A 19,100-nucleotide genomic window follows, 5' to 3' on the forward strand; every position below is an offset into this window, starting at 1 on the left:
CCTAGAATTCTTAGTTCCATTGCATAGCAATGTACATCATTTGATGGAATCAATAGATTACTAAGATGTCAATATATTTCACATTAATAGTATAAGAGATGTGGATGAGTGATGGACAGCACACTGTTATAAAGTCATTTTGCCCATCTACTTACATTTGCCAGCTGTTATACATTTGCTTGAAGAGTAGCTAGGTCTCATTTTCTATGACCATGACAGGATTGCTCATACCTATAAAGTTAACAACCAATTAAACTGTCAGTGATATAACATAAAATTTCATGTTGGTCATGTTATCTCTAAGTCATGTATAAATTTGTTTCTGCAACTATTATGGGGCTCCTAATATCTCACATCCATGTAGTCCACAATACAAATGTGAGCAGTTTGAGAAGTTTGAGAAAGTGGTTACCCAATAAAGCACAATTTAACTTTTTCACAATTATGTTTGTTACTGTAAATGTTCCATGAAAAGGAGTTCAGTCTTTGCTAGGAATCCTAGGATTCTTATATTCCAAAGTAAGTAAACTTGGACCCTGTAATTACTCCAGTTACGAGTGTATGCCTGCTCAATGTTGTGTTGCAGAGAGGGGTACGGTATGGTGTGGTCAGCAGGATGGTGGCAGTGCTCTCGGGCAGTGCGGTAGCCTAGTGGTTAGCACTATGGCTTCACAGCGCCAGGGTGCCAGGCTCGATTCCTGGCTTGGGTCACTGTGCGGAGTCTGCACGTTCTCCCCGTGTCTGCGTGGGTTTCCTCTGGGTGCTCCGGTTTCCTCCCACAAGTCCCGAAAGATGTGCTGTTAGGTAATTTTGACATACCGAATTCTCCCTCCGTGTACCCGAACAGGCGCGGAATGTGGCGACGAGGGGCTTTTCACAGTAACTTCATTGCAGTGCTAATGTAAGCCTACTTGTGACAATAAATATTATTATATTATATAAATCTTTTATAGGAAGCACTGCTGAATGTTGCTCAAGTGATTAAACTGACTGTAATCAATGCCCAATAGGCTTCAGCGGGAGCGGTTTCAAAGGACAGAGTACGACAGATTCAAGTATGTTAGTAGCATTAGGAAAATTAAGTTTACAAAAACAAACCAGTGCAGAAAAAAAGTAACTTTGATAACTGTTAGAGTGCAAATAACTAGTTACCATGCTGTGATTAAATGTTATATTTTATAAATAGCATCTTGCTTAATTATATATATATTTTTAAAGCTGCTTTGTCTTTTTTACAGTGACCTGAAGCTATGTGGGGTGATCTCCAGCCTCAGTAGATTTATAAATCAAATGAATCAATCTTACAGGTACATAATCAATGATATCCTGCAGTGTTGTAGGCCTTCAGTTTCAGTTATAAGGAAATTAAAGAGAGAAAAAGGTATATATTCACATCATCAAGCCCACTAGATCACAAATCCGGTTAATATTGTTCTTTTTTATATAATACTCTTTCACGGGATGTGGGATTGCTGGTTGGGCCAGCATTTGGTGGTGAGCTGCCGTTTTGAACTGCTGCTGTCCATGTAGAGTAGGTACACTCACAGTGCGGTTAGGAAGGGTGATGGTGACATAGTGGCAATGTCACTTTACGAGTAATCCAGAACTCAAGGTTTAATCCCATCATGGGATTTCAACACAATATTGTTCTCTAATTTGAGATCCCCTAGTGTATAGAACACTAATTTCCTTGGGGAGAAAAGCAAATATTATGACACTAACATGTCAGACTCTGTCACACTTTGCCCTTTTGAAATCTTTCATACCGAAATGTTATGCATACAAACAAGTCACTTTATTAACTTGAGCAATGAACAAGTATCAGCCAATTTCTGTAAAAGAATTGCAATAGTCCCAGTAATTTTTGTTTCAAACCAATATTGTGTGTTTTTTATTTTCTGTGAAGTTCTTGAAATCATAAAACTTCCAAATACTCACCAAGCTTGCCTTTCTCATCATCGGAAACTCCTTCAGACCATGTTTGGCCACTACCCAGTAAATGGTTCTGGGACTCTCTTAAAGGTTTGGCAGGAAATGGATGTGTTTCAGTAATACTGTAAACCAGGTGATTAAAGAATTAGTTCAATATGTGGTAACTCCCTTGAAACAGTCTCCAGGGTATAGCACAATCCTTGCCACTGAATAAATTTCACTGAATTACTACAATATATCATGGGCACTATATGATCCTTTCCTTGGACTGCCACCTTGCTTGCTGGAGAGGCTTGAACATTCTGTTGATCCTGAGAGTCTTAACTTCCTGGCAGGGTCAACCACGGCGGTACGGTCATGGGGAGGAACCAGACAATGCAATCCAGAACAAGTCATCAACGGCGGATCAGGCAGAAGATACTCATTTGGTATCAACGACTGCAATGGCGGATGAAGCCTGCAGGAGTAGGGAGATCTCCAGTTGTCAAAGTTCCCTTGCTATTGGAACTGGACCTGCCTTCTGACAAGGACCTTGGGCGGGATTCTCCGACCCTCAGCCGGGCGGAGAATCGCCGGGGGGGGGGGGGGGGGGGGGGGGCGTGAATCCTGCCCTCTGCTTTGAGAATCCCACCCCTTGTGTCTGCTGATGTGCAACAGCATAACCACATTAAAAGATGCCCAGCACCAGGCGTAAATCTACAGGAAAGGAGTGGACACTGGGCATCGCCTACAGGATCGAAGGAAAACTCAACCTCAACCGGTTGAAAACCAAGAAGAAAACGACACTGACATCGCTCATGGAACTTCAGTATGTGGATGACAACACCATTCCCAGTCTCTCAGAAAGGAATCTCCAGGCCATGCTTGACACCTTTGCATACCAAAGAATTGGTCTCGGTCTCAACCTCAGGAAAACTCAATTCCTTTACCAACCCACTCCAGGGTTGGTCTCTTCTCTCCATCAAGATCAACGGAGAAACCCTCCCACACTTGGAACATTTCCCCTATCTAGGGAGCCACCTCTCATCTAAGGCTGACATCAATGCAGAGATCCAACATTGCATCCAATCCGTGAGGGCCTTCTTCAGATGCCTAAGGAGGAGAGTCTTTAACGACTGGGACATGCGTAGTGACACCAAGATCTTTATGTACAATCGCCCTCCCAAATCTTCTATATGGCTCAGGAACTTGGACTACGTATAGACGCCACCTCACGGCCCTGGAGAGGTACCATCAACGCTGTCTGAGACTGATTCTCTGCATCAGCTGGGAGGGCAGGCATACTGACATCAGCGTCCTGGAAGGAGCCAAGAACGCCAGCATTGAGGTCATGATCATCCAAAACCAACTCCACTGGGCCGGCCATGTGCTTAGGATGTCAGAGTCCTGACTGCCAAACAAATCTTCTTTGCCCAGTTCAAGGAAGGTTCTTGAACAAGAGGAGGACAAAGGAAGCACTTCAAAGACACCCTGAAGGCTTACCTCAATAAATGCAACATAGGTGGCAACACCTGGGAGAGCCTTGTTAAGAAGAGACCCACTTGGAGGAACCCCCTGATTGAGGGGACACAATTCTTCGCGGACACCCGGGGAAAGAGGAGGCTTGGAAAAGGAGCCTGAGAAGGGAATACCAGTGATCTAGAGTCCAAGGACCGATCCCACCTCCTGGAAATACCTGCCACGTGTGCAGTCGAAGATGCAGCTCTGGGATTGGGCTCATCAGCTATGCAAGACCCACAGAACCCATGACCAGTAACACGGATTTTCTGAGGTAGACAATCATACTCGTTAGCGAGTGATCGCTGAAGAAGAATATGATGTACTGCTTATTATGGAAGTAACACTTTTTAATCGAAGAAGAAGAAGAATTACCTCCCAAAATGATAGTTCAAATAAAAGTCAAAAAATAGGAACACGAATATATCTTTGTGCTGATAAGAACAACATCTAGTTGTGCACAAAAATCAAATATTTTTACGCTGAAAATGCATGGCAATAAATAAATAATAATTACTTTTTGGCAGTAGAATTAAGAGCAGATGGAGTGGACGGTTGCTCTGGGTCCTGATTCACCAAACATGTTGGGAAGGAACAACCATCACCTAGACTGCGTATGAAAAAAAGGTTCATTTTATTTCAGTTTTTGGAATGCATAATTCATCATCTTTTATTTCAGAAAAGGCATGCAGTAATTTAACTTAGTGTTCATTCATTTGATATATTTGATGTATTCAACGCCCTTGTTGACAAATGATGTGGAGGTGAGTGCAACAGAGCTTTTATTCCATAGTGTTTCGTTGTTTCTCATGAACTGTTTGCCACTCTACCGGGGCAGACCGGTTCCTGCCCTCAATCTCGATGCAGAGCTGGTCTTCATGGACAGCACCGTGCTGCTGGACCGATAGACCATCAAAGACTCACATCAGTACTTTGTCTGGGGTTGGGGAATACAGGGGCCTCCTTCCCCATGGTGCCACTCACCAGTGTCTATCTGGCCAACACTGTGCTCTGGGACTCACGCAGCCACTGCAACAAAGGTCCAAAGTTTGACCAGGGATGTGGTGTGAGGTGAGGCTGGGGTGGGGGCGGGGGTGGCCTAATAAAGACAAGAGGGGGGCAATATCGAAGGAGGGCTATGCAAAGAGTGGGGGTGGGGAAATGACACGAGTTCATTATGGAAGGCAGAGGGAGGTCAATGGACAATGGAAGACTAAGGGGATGGAAGCTGAATCCTGACAAGGCTGCATGAAGTGTAAATAAACAAGGGGAGGTTGAAGTGTTAGCACAGGTATTGCTGGAAGAGGATGCCGCAGCTACAGGTTACGGGGTTCGTCCCTGTTTGTGTGCCACATTATGGGTGGTTCACACAAATGCTTACAGGTTGGGGCTGCAGTGGGTTCTGAAGGTTACTGTTTTCCATAGTCCTGTTTGGAAATGGGAACTATGTCAAAGCTCCCATTTAAGTTTAGCGGCTGGCAGACAGGAGTCCGAAAGTGCAGACATTCCTGCTGCAACATGGAAAGGAGTCACAGATGATAGGCAGTTCAGGGGCTATATCTGAAGTTAGAGGAAGGAGAAAGTGCAGAAGAGCAGTGACCATGCAGCAGGAGCAATCACTGGAAGCATGGTGTGCCCCAGCTTCAGGAAGGGGGAAGGGCTGTTTCAATGGAAAAATACATAGATTGGTATGCAGGGCAGTCCTACAGTTATCCCTGGGGGTGGCAGGCTCTGTATTTGGCTTCCGAGGCTACAGTGATGGTCACATGGAGCATCCAGTCTGTAGATAGAGAACGCATAATACCGGGGTGGGGTGGCTGTGCGGTATGTGAAGCTGGCATGGTGGAGGGTGGTGGTAGAATCCCTGTAAGTTCCGGGGCATATAACCTCCAGATGGAGTGAGTCCACATGTGACATGAGTGCCCCTCGCAGGTGATGGGCTCGGGAGGTGGGTGGTGGTGCGGGGGGGTGGGATGGGGCGTGTGGCAATGTCCACCACCACAACGATGGGACCCAGTATTGTTGGGGAAGGTTTTTCTTTCTTTATGAATGAGGGTGTCGCAGGCAAGGCCCACATTTATTGCCTGTCCCTAATAGCCCTCGAACTGAGTGGCCTTTTAAGAGTCAACCACATTGCTGTAGATCTGGAGTTACATGTAGACCATACCAGATTAAGGATAACAAATTTCGTTCTAGAAAGGACATTAGTGAACTAGATGATTTTTTTTACGACAATCAACATTGGTTTCATGGTCATCAGTAGAATTTATTTTAAATTCCAGATTTTTTATTGAATTCAAATTCCACCATCTGGCCCACCCCACTCTGCTCCATATATTACATCGATGGAATAGAATGCTGCTCACCTCTATATGTGTGCTAGAGTCCCAGGGGTTATGGAGCATGAAAAACAATGCCATCTAAGCTGCCAAAGTTAGCTGCCCCACATCTCCCATAGGTCTCTTATTCACAACTTTTCTTTCAGCACCCTTTCTGGTCTCCAATATATCTTTTCAGAGAGGAGGCAAAAGTGAAAATGGACCCATTGTTCTACCCACTGAAAGTCTGGTTAATGACTCCGGTGCATCGCCCTCAGACTCCAGCCAAGGAAAGATACAGGCTGCTCACACCACCACATGCTCCCTCATAGAGCAGACTCAGATACCTGGACTGCCAAGGTGGCTCTCTGTAATATGCACCCAATCTGGCTATGCAGAGAGGGGAGGCCCTGCCAGAGAGTGAACTGGAGGAGGAGGAGCCCTCCTCAGAAGATGAATATGAGGACGTGCAGGAAGCTCAGGGGGCTGCTGGTGGACAGAATTAGTGCATTGATGCCATGGAGGAGGAGAGATTCCTTTACTCTCTTTGTTGCCAGCATATAAGTGGAAGGAATTGCTGTTGTTCAGAATCTCAGTAAAATGATGGAACAGGAAATGTCATGCTATGCGATTGTGCCACTGTTTAATGGAAGTCTACTGCAAAATACTAAATCAAATTTAACAAACATAATAAATTAGTTGTAAAGACATTTTCAACTTCTCAGAAAACATAAAGATTCACTGCAGTTTTAAAATATTCTTCTTCATGGTAATACAGTCTTCAATTTGAATTAATATTCTTTTATCAAGGATATGGAAACTCGGGAAAATGAGCTGTACCTTGTAAAGATAGGTAGCAACCAGTACTTCTTCTCATCTCCAAATACCTGCTTCATATTTTTGCTGCATCCTAAGCTAAACCCATTCTTGTCGGGCCCATTTCGAAATACAGGTGCTCTGAAGGCCTCTGAAACAAAATGTAATTATTAATGGCATTTGAACTGTTTTGAAAACAAATATTTCCATTCATTTAATTTTGTAACTTGGAACACTAGCCACTGTACTCTTGAGGTTTAACTAGTTAACAATCACAAGACCATAAGCAAGATATGGTTGAGGAAGGATATTTTTCCCATCTTAATTCATTGAGATGCCTTAGTGAGGCCACACCTAGAATAATGTATGCAGTTTTGGTCTGCTTCTCTGAGGAAGGATGTTTTTGCTCTTGAGGGAGTGCAGCAAAGGTTTACCAGACTGATTCCAGGGATGGCAGGACTGTCATATGAGGAGAGATTGACTAGGTTAGGATTGTTCTCGCTGGAGTTCAGAAGAATGAGGGGGTTCCCAGAGAGACTTGTAAAATTCTAACAGGACTAGACAGGGTAGATGCAGGGAAGATGTTCCCGATGGTGGGAGTGTCCAGAACCAGGAGTCACAGCCTGAGGATTCAGGATAAACCATTTCGGACAGAGAGGAGGAGACATTTCTTCACCCAAAGAGCGGTGAGCCTGTGGAATTCATTACCACAGGAAGTAGTGGATGCTAAAGCACGGAATATATTCAAGAGGCGGCTAGATATAGCACTTGGGGCGAATGGGATTAAAGGTTATGGGGAGAAAGCAGGATTAGGCTATTGAGTTGGATGATCAGCCATGATCGTGGTAAGTGGCAGAGCAGGCTCGAAGGGCCAAAAGGCCTCCTCCTACTCCTATCGTCTATGTATCTATGATCAAGAAATAACCTACAGCCCCCATCACAGCATCCAATTGTTTCTTCAGTCTAGGATTCTTACTGCCATTACTTTGCTTTTCTAACTTTGTAACAGCAGTCTTAAGTGTAATTTATGAATAATACTAACAGTAACACAATCAGAACTGATCAGCAGTAGGGTGGTGAAGGTGGCTCAAGGCACAGCTGAAGAGATATATTTTTAAAAGAGTCTTTGGTATGTCAGATAAAGCAAGGCGAAGGAGCTTAAGGAGAGAGTTCCAGAATAGGTGAAAGTTCTTCCACCAATGGTGAGGCATGAATAACAACAGACCATGGCCGGGATTCTCTGAGCCTCCGCACCACAATCGCGCCCAGCGCGGGGCAGAGAATGGGGCGTCGGACCTGCAACGCCTTCCCGCGATTCTCTTCCTGACCGGAGAATCACCGCCAGTCACGTGCGTGCAGACAATGCGGCACCGGTCGGGGGCCCTTGAAAGAGGCCCCCACGGCGATTCTCCGCAGACGACCGGCCGATTCCCGCCGGCATGGTTCACAAATGGTTCCACCCGGTGGGAGCTCGGCTGTGGTGGCTGTCCCGATGGGGGGTCGGGGGATCCGTCACCAGGGGGGGTGGGGGGCTCCACGACTGGCAGGCCCGCGATCGGAGGCCACCGATCGGCAGGAGTGCGCGATCTGGGGGTGGGGGTGGGCCTACTTCTTCGGCGCCAGCCCGCTGTGTGGGTCCGCCATGTCGTGCGTGGCTGGTGCCGCAGGCGGCCGCTGCACGCATGCTCGGACCCGTGGCCGGAAGTGCAGGGCCCCGTATCGGCAGCCAGAGCTGGGTGCAGCACTCCTGCACCTGCGGGCCCCCTTAAAAACGGAGAATCACCCCAGACTTTCTAGAAAAAAGTCCGGAGTGATTCGCGCCTGTTTTGTCCCTACATAGCCCCATTATTGGAGAATCCCACCCCATTTGTTTCATTACTCTGGCTGACATAACATTACTGATTAAAATAATCTCAGCCACAGTTTTGGAAGGGTGGTCTGCACATTTGGGGAGTTGGGGGTGAACTTTGGGTTCCCGTGTGGGGCACGTTTTAGGTACATAAAGGCGCGGAACTTTGCAAAAAAGATCTTTCTGAATTTTCTGGTATAACCTTCCTCCTTGGTTGTTGCCTAAGGAGTTGTTGTCGGTGATGGGGTTGGAGGGTGGGGTTGTCTCGGCGATTTATGGGAGAATTTTGGAGGAAGATAAAGGCCCCACGCCGGCGGGAAAACCGGCACCAACGGCTCCGGCATCAACGGCCTCCCAAGGTGAGGAATTCTCACCTGTCTAGTTGGACGCTGGTGGGGTTGGCACCTCTCCAGCCGGCGCCGAAGGGATGGCGCGAGTTTGTACATGCGCGGACCACCCGGCGTATTCTCGCGCATGTGCGGGGGTTCCTCTTCTCCGCGCCGGCCCACGGGCAATATGGCGGAGCCCTACAGGGGCCCGGCGCAGAAGGAAGAAGTACCCCCACGGAACAAGCCCGCCCGCAGATCGATGGGCCCCGATCGCGGACCAGGCCACTGTGTAAACCCCCCCCCCCCCCGAGGATCGCCCACGCATACTCACATGCCAGGTACCGCCAGTACGTGAGTTGAGTGATTCACGCCGGCGGGACTGGCCTAAAATTGACTGTCGCTCGGCCCATCAGGGCTCGGAGAATTGCCAGGGGTGTCACTGTCAACGGCCCCAGACCGGCGTGGCGGTGATCCTGCCCCCGCCCGATAAATGGCGCTGGAGAATACAGCAGCCGGTTTCGGGGGCGGGATTCGCGCCTCCCCCCCGGGGATTCTCCAACCCGGCGGGGAATCCCGCCCAAGGTGTCGCTGGAGGAGGTTAAGGTCAAGTGGGAAGAGGTCCGGGGGATGGCGCTATAGGAGGGATTGTGGTGTGACGTGTTGCAGAGGGTGAATGCCTTAACCTTGTGTGTGAGGCTGGGGTTGATACAGCTAAAACTGGTACATAGGACGCACCTGACAAAGTCGAGGATGCGTCGGCTGTTTGAGGGGGTAGAGGATATTTCTGAACGGTGTGGGAGGGGTCGAGCTAACCATGTACATATGTTCCGCTCCTGCCTGAAATTGGAGAAAGTTTGAAGGTTGTTTTTCAGCATCATGTTGCTTGCATGTGGGCTTGGAGCCTGTTCTTCTGAGGGCGATATTCAGGGTGTCAGACCTGCTGGAGATGCATGCGAGAGCGGGGCCAGATATTTTAGTCTTCGCCTCGCTGATCGCTCACAGCCGGGTACTGCTGGGGTGGAGGTCAGCTTCTCCACCCTGTGCCTCGGTGTGGCTAGGGGATCTAATGGAGTTCCCGGATTTAGAGAATGTTTGATGGGTAAATTACGGGTTCCGCAAGAGGTGTGGGACGCGATTCTCTGGAAAGAGTTTGAAGTGTGGTAGCGAGCGGGAACTTCCCGGCGCTCAGCCCAGCAACACTATACAATGTTAATTTGTCTACTTAATGAGGCCCCACGGACTTCTCGCCGATTCGCCAGGACCGCACTCGCCAGCCCCCCACCCTCCCACTAACAAGATCGTGCAGCACTCAATCTGCACTTGTTCAGCCAATCCCAGTCAGCTCGCAACTATTGAGGCGAGGAGACCGGCCCCAAGATTTGGCGATGCAGACCTGGGAGGTTCCTAGATGCAGATGAGGTCAGGAGAGATGTCCTGTTCCCCAGAGGGTCCCCGAGGGTGAGCCCACAGGGCAGCAAGTGCTGCCTGGGATGAGGTGGCGGCAGTTGTATGCTCCAGGTGTGTGGCCAGGAGCACTGGCCTCCAGTGCTGAAACAAGATCAATGACCTACACCAGGCAGCACAAGTGAATAGGCACCAATGTGGCTACCCCCCCCCCCCCCCCCCACCCCACCCCCGCCAAGACCTATCCGCCCCCACGTGAGCATCCAACCCCCAACTCTCCATGCGACCCCCATGACCCGTCGGTTGTACCTGTGGGCTGTGGCCTGCGAGATGCCAAACAGGTCCCCGCTCGAGCTCTGGATGGTTCCTGAGGTGTAAATGTTCAGGGCTGCGGTGACCCTGACAGTCACAGAGAGTGGATATCCTCCTTCTTCACATGGTGCCAAGTCCATGAGGACATGGTACAGGTACTGTACTGCCTCCTTGTTGAGGCAGAGCCTCCTGCAGCACGCATTGTCCATCATCTGTTCAAACGACCAGCGATGCTTGTACACACTAGGCCATCACATGCTCCCCTCTGAGTCCCTCCCTGGCCGGGTCCTCAGGGTGTGGAGCAGGGACGGCATGTGTTCCGTCTCTGGCATCTGGCTGCCTGGCCTAGCAGCACCACCACTAGGGCAAATTTTGCTAGATCCAAAATCCCTGCCATAATGTTCAATATCTGTATGGCATTGGGAGAGGGTGTTAGACTGACAAACAGTGATGGCTCCCACCCCAGGACCCTCAATTCCCCCATTAATCCCCTCCCCGCCACCCAGAACGCCCTCCCCATGCACCCCCGGGCACAGCGGGCCCCCCTCACTGGACCCCAGACCCTGTACCCTGGATATAAAGCCACCTGGACCTGGTGCTGGTCCCATCCCCATGGCATGCAGCCACCGTCCAGCTGTGGACATATCTGCAGAGCTCTGTCTCATCCCACGGATGTTGACTGCTAACTGTGTGGTGTTGCCTCCCGCAGTGTTCAGGCACAGTGTTCAGGCATCATGGTCTGATTGGGTGCTAGACAATGACTCCCATATGCTACATGGCCTGCCCACCCACGGAAATCCACTTGGATTGTGTGAACGTAACCACAATTGCCAATTACCTATTAGCAATAGTCTTCAGTCGCATGGCCAGCGTCCTCGGCAGTCTGTGGGGGTCATGGGTGGTTGGTGGAGCAAATGGGCAGGGACCTGGGTTGCCCCAGAGCGGTTACACACAATGCAAGGGTTGGCGTGGTGGTGTTGCATGCGGTTGCCCCCCCCCCCCTCTCCCCAGTTGCACTCCCCCCCCCCCCCCCCCCTATCCTCCCATGACTGCCCACCTCTGTGGAGGGTCCCCCACCCCCAGCTGGAGTTTTGTTTTCCCCTCCACCCCCCCCAGCCAAAGGTGCTCCATCCCCACCGAGCACTGGGGTGGCAATTCCAGTGCCCCATGGGATCTTTGTCTGTGAGCAAAGATGGCTACTCACCTCCTCGGCTCCCCACAGAAGCCCTTCCACCAGGTTCACGTTTGTAAAATGGAGTACTAATCGGCGCCATTGCTAGGGAGGTCAATGAATCACGAGATGCCGTTGGAAAAGGGGTGGCTCTCGTTAATTGTATGGAAATAGGGTTTAAATGGTGATAATTGTTTCTTGCCACGCTATGGCGAGATTCCGACTTTGCCTACAGCAGCGGGCAGGTTGCATCACCAACTGTTTGGTGCCTGGTGCGGTTATCGTTTTCGGTCTCTCCCACTATTCACCGGCTTTGTTTCGCTCGAGCGAGATCTACAAGGTTGGATAATCGTGCCTGGGTTTGTTTATTTTGCATTGTTGTTAATTATCTTTCACAATTAAAACTGTCTATTTAACTTAGCATCACATTTTCCAGTAGTATGGTAATGATTTTTAAAAAGTATCCAATTATTGTTTTTTCAATTAAGGAGCAATCTAGCGTGGCCAATGAATGAAATGAAATGAAATGAAAAATAAAATGAAAATCGCTTATTGTCACAAGTAGGCTTCAAATTAGGTTACTGTGAAAAACCCCTAGTCACCACATTCCGGCACCTGTTCGGGGAGGCTGGTACGGGAATTGAACGGTGCTGCTGGCCTGCCTTGGTCTGCTTTAAAAGCCAGAAATTTAGCCCTGTGCTAAACAGCCCCAGAAACCAATCAACCTGTCCTGCACATCTTTTGGGTTGTGGGGGTGAGGCCCACGTAGACATGTGGAAAATGTGCAAACTCCACACATTAGTGTGGTAATGATGATAAACCATTCAATATTTGGTCCAGTGTACTCAGAAATCCCAAGGCATGGCTTTAGGAACAGAAGCTGTTGTCACTTTTAATGCTACATTCCCTCACCAATCCAATGCCTTGCCTGTGAGAAAGTATAACTCTATAATGTTGCATTCAAACTCAAACTTGAGTCTGGCAAGATGTGATTTTGTGATTCATGCACTAGTCCTTAAATTTAAAGTATCTAATTATTTTTTCCAATTAAGGAGCAATTTAGCATGGTCAATTCACCTACCCTGCGCATCTTTGGATTGTGGGGGTGAGACTGACGCAGACACAGGGAGAACGTGCAAACTTCACACAAACAGTGACCCGAGGCCGGGATCCAACCCGGGTCCTTGGCACCGCGAGACAGCAGTGCTAACCACTGCCATCCCCACCATCATCTTATAACCACCACAGTTTGAGACTGTGCAGTCTGGCTTCAACACTGGTACAATAGGTGCGGCCCATTCTGGATAACTGTACTGTAGTAATTTTCCCCAAGTTCCTTCAGGCACTTCAACTCCACCTCTATTATCTGGTGTAGAGCATTAGGCATTTTGGTGTTGGATCTGGTTCTACATAGATCTTTGTCTTTGCACCTTTGATTCATCCTAACTCACTCTGGAAGACTTTGTGGTATTTCCATGGAAACTCTTGGGAAACCCCGGTGATACTAAATATTTTTATTGAATATTTTTATTGAATATTTCCAACTTTTATAAATAACAATAACAAACTACCCAAAGCTCCCCCCCAAAAAAACACCAAACAAGCCCCCCTCAACTCCCCCCTCCCCCGAGCCCTCTCCCTAGCAACTGGCAGTGACCAGCTCTATAAAGTGCAGAATAAACGACTGCCATAGGGAGAATCCTTCAATTGCCCCTCTCATGGTGTACTTGACTTTCTTGGGGTATAAAAACTCCATAAGATCCCCCAGCCTTACTGAGGCACTGGGTGGAGCAGCTGACCTCCGTCCAGTCAACACTCACATCCGAGCAATCAGCGAGGCATAGGCCAGGAGATCGGACGCATCTGTAGCTCTAGCAAGTCTGACATCCCAAATATGGCCCCGAAGGGACAGGGCTCTAGTTCAATTTGCAAAATCGCCAACATGTGCCAAAGAAGGAGACCCAGAACCTCAGGAGCTTAGGACCTAGGTGCCTAGGTTGCCCATCACTGTTGTAGATGGTACACACTGCTGCTACTGAGCTTCGTTGGGGGAGGAAGTGAATGTTTGTGTATGGAGTGCTAATCTAGCGGGCAGCTTTTTCCTGGATGGTATTGAACTTGAGTGTTGTTGCAGCTCCAGTCATCCAGGCAAGGGGAGAGTATTCTGTCACATTTCGGACATGTAGCTTGTAGAATAGGGACAGGCTTTGGGGGGAGCAGGAGGCAGTAGGTGAGTTTCTTGGCGTAGGATGTCTAATCTCTAACCTGCTCTTGTAGCCACAGAATTTATATGGCTAGTCCAGATCAGTTTCTGGTCAATGGTAACCCCCAGATGTTGATAGTTAGGGATTCAGTGATGGTAGTGCCATTGAATGTCAAGGAACAGATTAGATTATTTCTAAAATGGTCATTGTCTGGCACTTATGTGGCGTGAATATCATTGCCACTTGTCAGCCCAAGGTTGGATATTGTCCAGGTCTTGCTGCGTTTGAACATGGTCTGCTCCGTCACATTTTGGGCAGCCTGGCTATCAGTTTATGCATATTGCCCATGCACCAGAGTCACACACTGGAACCATGAGCCATGTCATCAAAGGGCAGCCCTTGTTGCCCAGTAGTCACCCTCTGGCTTGCCATAGTGGCTGAAATGCTGCTGGCACAGTGGGTGGCTACAGAATGAAAGCTTCCTGACTGCTGCCTGGATACTAGGCATTGACCTGCCTGATGTGCTGCATATAGTTGCACAGCTCTTGCATAAAAAGTCATTCAAAAATTAGTCATGATCATCAACACTTGTTGAAATGGAAAATCAGAAGTGCGTCTTACCAAGTGTAGACCTGTTTTTACTGACTAACCAGCAATGATATCCAAACAGAGAAGACAGGCTGATGGAAAACATTGCAGCTGCAAAGAACAGGAACATGATGTGGAATTTAGCTTGGGTATCTGGCAGGCCATTCTGCAAAAAGAAACACAAGCATAATAAAATAAGCTAGAAATACTGAAACATTTCTGTATCTGCTGAATGTAATTTTGGGGCTACATACTGGAGCACATAAGCAAAATACTGCTGATGCTGAAAATCTCAAATAAAAGCTGAAATTGCTGGAAATACAAAATAGGTCCTGGTAGCATCTGTGGAGAGAGAACATGTCAAATTGCCTTTTATCGGAAGATGTTCAAAATGAACCCAACCAAAGGCCAGTGATGTGAAAAATTGGGAAGAATTCCCCCATGCCCCTGCCAGCAGGATCAATGGAATAAGGTAGAATTCGACAGGCGGCCCAATTATCAATATCTGTACTATAAGAGTATGTTTTGCCAACATCGATGCTATTTAGAATACCATGGAGTTATCTTGAGATCCCTATAAACTTAAGCTTATAAATCTCTGACGTGCAACAATCCTGTTTACTCATCATCCCTCTTCCCACTGAACTACAATGGCTCCCAGTTAAGCAATGCCTTGATTTTAAAATTCCTCATCGCTCTTTTCAATTCCCCCCATGGCCCTCCCTCCTCATCTCTACGCTCTCCTCCAGCCATATAAACAGAAGATATCTGCAGTCCCCTAATTCTGGTTTCTTGTACATTTCCCATATTAACTGCTCCATCATTCATGGCCATGCCTTCAGTTGCTGAGGCCCCCAAACCTGGAATTACCTCTGTTTCTCTACCTCTATTTCCACCTTTTAAGACCCTTCTTACATTGACCTCTTTAACTAAGCTCCTGGCCAACTGCCCTAATATCTCCCTATGTGCTTTGGTGTTAAATTTCATTTAATCATGATCCTGTTAGGTGCCTTGGAGATGTTTTACCACAGCTAGACACAATATACATGCAAATTCTTGTTGAGTGTAAGGCTCCTGATATGTCTGATTTCATGCTTGCTTATTTTTTTTAAATGGAGATCTCAGGATAATTGCAGTATTCGGGTAACAGAATCTACATCAGGCAGACCCTGTGTGTTCTCAGGCTGTGGAGCGTTTGAACCTGCCACATTGCCATACACCGGATATTATGACACTCTGGGCAGCGGAAATAAAAAGTGAAAGCTGAGAAAATCTTACATTTTCAAAGGAAACTATTGCTGAATCACAACTGCTGATGGCACATTACCAACAAGACAGAAAATTAGTTTTTTTTCCACATATGTGCTGATGTGTTATAACTCAAAACATGAACGAGATAATATTTTTGCTAACTACATGACTAATCAGTTTCCATCATGAAAGATGGGACTGATCAAGCACTTGGATTCCTACCCAATATTCCTTCAGCCGCTTAACTGGAATTTCATCCTTGAAAAGAGATGAAAGGAAATAGTATGAAGTCAATCAAAAAGGAGCAAGTTGGAATGAATGAAACAAACTTAACAAAACAAGTTAAATAAACAAAAAAGGTAAAAGCAAAATACTGCTAATGCTGGAAAATAAATACTCAAAGTTTGACAGCATTTGTGTGGAGAGAGAAACAGAGTTGACTTTGAGTTGAATCTGACTCTTCATCAGACGTGAAGGAGGTTTTCTTAAGGAAGGGATGGAGGTGATAGTTTTGAAGGGAAGGGAAGGGAAAAGGTGCTTATGCATGGAAGTAATTCATAATGTATTTATAATTCATTATTGGGGCTAAGTGAGGTAGTTGAGTGAGAGTAGTTGAGTTGTTGTGTATTACAACCTTTATTAATATTTGATGTTTATTCATGGTCCGATGTATCTTCTGTTTAATTCCCCTCAACTTCAGTCAGGGAGCTAGGCCCAAAGACATGTAACTGGGTTATGAGCCCTGCTCAATCTCTGAACGAAGGACTGAACAGATGAAAATTATTGCTTTATCCTTGATAAATATTTTACAATTATTTCCTAAATACATTGTACTTTCTCAGATGTTGTAAGGGTCTGGGTGAAACTCCTCTGTAAATAGCCTCTCACCACAAGAGAACTGGAATAGGGGAATGTGAGTCTTTCATACACAATTCTGAATGAGGCAGTTAAAGTTTTAAGCACACACGAATTTATTCTACTAAGAAAACATGCAATTGAGGTGGCTATACAAAAGGTATGCATTGCAAGCTGGATAAATCGTGAAAAGAAAATATAATTAGTTCTTATTTCTGTAAGAGAATCTTCGCTTTAAACTTGACTTGTTACAGATATAGGATTTCAAAAGAAAATAAGGATATCCATTAAATATTAAAATAATAATATCATAATCTCCAAGTATGTGAGATTTGCTAGGTTTAGAACAGGTCTGGTGCGAAATTCTCCGACCCCCTGCAGGGTTGGAGAATCGCCCGGGGCCGGCATAAATCCCACCCCCGCCGTGGCCGGAATTCTCCGCCACCCGTGAATTGGCGGAGGCGGGAATCGTGGCGTGCCGATCGGCGAGCCCCCTGCAGCGATTCTCTGGCCCGCGATGGGCCGAAGTCCCGCCGCTGAGAGGCCAATCCCGCCAACGTCGTTTCAACTACCTCTGGTGGCGGCGGGATTGGCGGCGGGATTGGCGGCGCGAGCGGGCCCCCCCCCCGAGGTCCTGGGGGGGACGCGGGGTGATCGGACCCCGGGGGGGTGCCCCCACGGTAGCCTGGCCCGCGATCGGGGCCCACCGATCAGCGGACGGGCCAGTGCCGTGGGGGCACTCTTTTTCTTTCGCTGCCGCCACGGCCTCCACCATGGCAGAGGCGGAAGAGAATCCCCCTACCGCGCATTCGCCGGTGGTGACGTCAGCGGGAGCTGACGCACCGGCACATGCGCGAACCGGCGAAGGCCTTTCGGGCCAGCCCTGACGCCGGGCGTCAATTGCCGTTGGCACCGGTTTTGGCGTCAGTCGGCGTGGCACCAACCACTCCGGCGCGGGCCTAGCCCCCAAAGGTGCAGAGAATTCCGCACCTTTGGGGAGGCCCGACGCCGGAGTAGTTGGCGCCACTCCGCTACGCCGGGACCCCCTGCCCCGCCGGGTGGCGGAGAATCCCGGCCCTGAAGTCCATCCACAGGAATCGAATGAACCTGGAGATTAGAGTTTGGATTGAGATATTTATAATGAGTTTTGGGCTTGTATAATTAATAAGACCATAAGACATAGGAGCAGAATTAGGCCATTCAGCCCATCGAGTCTGCTCCGCCATTCAATCGTGGCTGATATTTTTCTCATTCCCATTCTCCTGTCTTCTCCCCATAACCACTGATCCCCTGATTAATCAAGAACTGATCTATCTCTGTCCTAAAGACACTCAATGATTTGGCTTCCACAGCCTTCTGCTGCAGAGTTCCACAGATTCGCCGCTGAAGAAATGCTTCATCATCTGTTTTTAAGGATTGTCCCTTCAGCCTAAAACTGTGTCCTTGAGTTCTAGTTTTTGCTGCTGGTGGAAAGATCCTCTCCACATCCACTCTATCCAGGCCTTACAGTATCCTGTAAGTTTCAATAAGATCCCTTCTCATCCTTCTAAACTCCAACAGTACAGATCCAGAGTTCTCAAGCGCTCCTCGTGTGACAGGCTCTTCTTTCCAGAGATCAATCTTGTGTACCTCCTCCGGACCCTTCCCAAGGCCAGCACATCCCTCCTTAGATACGGGACCCAAAACCGCTCATAATACTCCAAATGGGGCCTTATACAGCTTCAGAAGTACATCCCTGCTCTTGTATTCTAGCCCTCCCAACATGAGTGCTAACATTGCATTTACCTTCCTAACTGCCATCTGAATCTGCATGTTAACCGTAAGAAAATCTTGAAAAAGGACTCCCAAGTCCCTTCGTGCTTCTGATTTCCTAAGCCTGAGCCCGCTTAGAAAATAGTCTCTATTCTTCCTACCAAAGTGCTCTTTTCCACATTGTATTCAATCTGCCACTTTTTTGCCCACTCTCCTTGCCTGTACAGGTCCTTTTGCAGCCCCCCTGCTTCCTCAATACTATCTGTCCCTCTGCATTTCTTTGTATCATCTGCAAACTTAGCAACAGTGCCCTCAGTTTTTTCTTTCAGATCATTAATATATATTCTGAAGAGTTGTGGTCCCAGCACAGACCCCTGAGCACACCATTAGTCACCGGTTGCCATCCTGAAAGAGATCCTTTTGTTCCCACTCTTTGCGTTCTGCCAGTCAGTCAATCCTCTATCCATGCAAGGATCCTACCCGTAACACCATGGGCTCTTAACTTATTTAACAGTCTCCTATGCGCCACCTTGTCAAAGGTTTTCTGGAAAACTAAATACATCATGTCCACTGGTTCTCCTTTGTCTAACTTCCTTGTTACTGTCCTCAAAGTACTCTGACAGATTTGTCAGACATGACCTCCCCTTGACGAAGCCATACTGACTCCGATATAACATCATGCCCTCCGCAATCTCATCTTTAATAAGAGACTCAAAAATCATAACAATGACCGAAGTCAGGCTAACCGGCCTATAATTTCCCATCTTCTGCCTCCCTCCCTTCCTAAACAGGGGTGTTACATTAGCCACTTTCCAGTCGTCT

General features: G+C 47.7%; 1 protein-coding gene across 3 annotated transcripts in view; it reads right to left on the reverse strand.

Annotated features, from left to right (window-relative positions):
• Window positions 1-19,100, reverse strand: part of zdhhc2 (zinc finger DHHC-type palmitoyltransferase 2) — a 188,960-nt gene that overhangs the window by 18,844 nt on the left and 151,016 nt on the right. For 2 of the 3 annotated variants that reach the window (XM_038791110.1, XM_038791112.1), the window contains exons 8-13: window positions 15,894-15,929; window positions 14,454-14,586; window positions 6,588-6,714; window positions 3,947-4,039; window positions 1,939-2,054; window positions 156-231 (exon numbers count right to left, since the gene is read on the reverse strand). In XM_038791110.1, coding sequence (XP_038647038.1) covers window positions 191-231; window positions 1,939-2,054; window positions 3,947-4,039; window positions 6,588-6,714; window positions 14,454-14,586; window positions 15,894-15,929 — 546 coding nt within the window. In that variant the 3' untranslated portion in view covers window positions 156-190. The remainder of the gene's footprint in view (window positions 1-155; window positions 232-1,938; window positions 2,055-3,946; window positions 4,040-6,587; window positions 6,715-14,453; window positions 14,587-15,893; window positions 15,930-19,100) is intronic. The other variant, XM_038791111.1, reaches the window with a different exon arrangement.

The sequence above is a fragment of the Scyliorhinus canicula genome, chromosome 3 (genome assembly GCF_902713615.1).
Source record: "Scyliorhinus canicula chromosome 3, sScyCan1.1, whole genome shotgun sequence".
Classification (NCBI taxonomy): domain Eukaryota; kingdom Metazoa; phylum Chordata; class Chondrichthyes; order Carcharhiniformes; family Scyliorhinidae; genus Scyliorhinus; species Scyliorhinus canicula.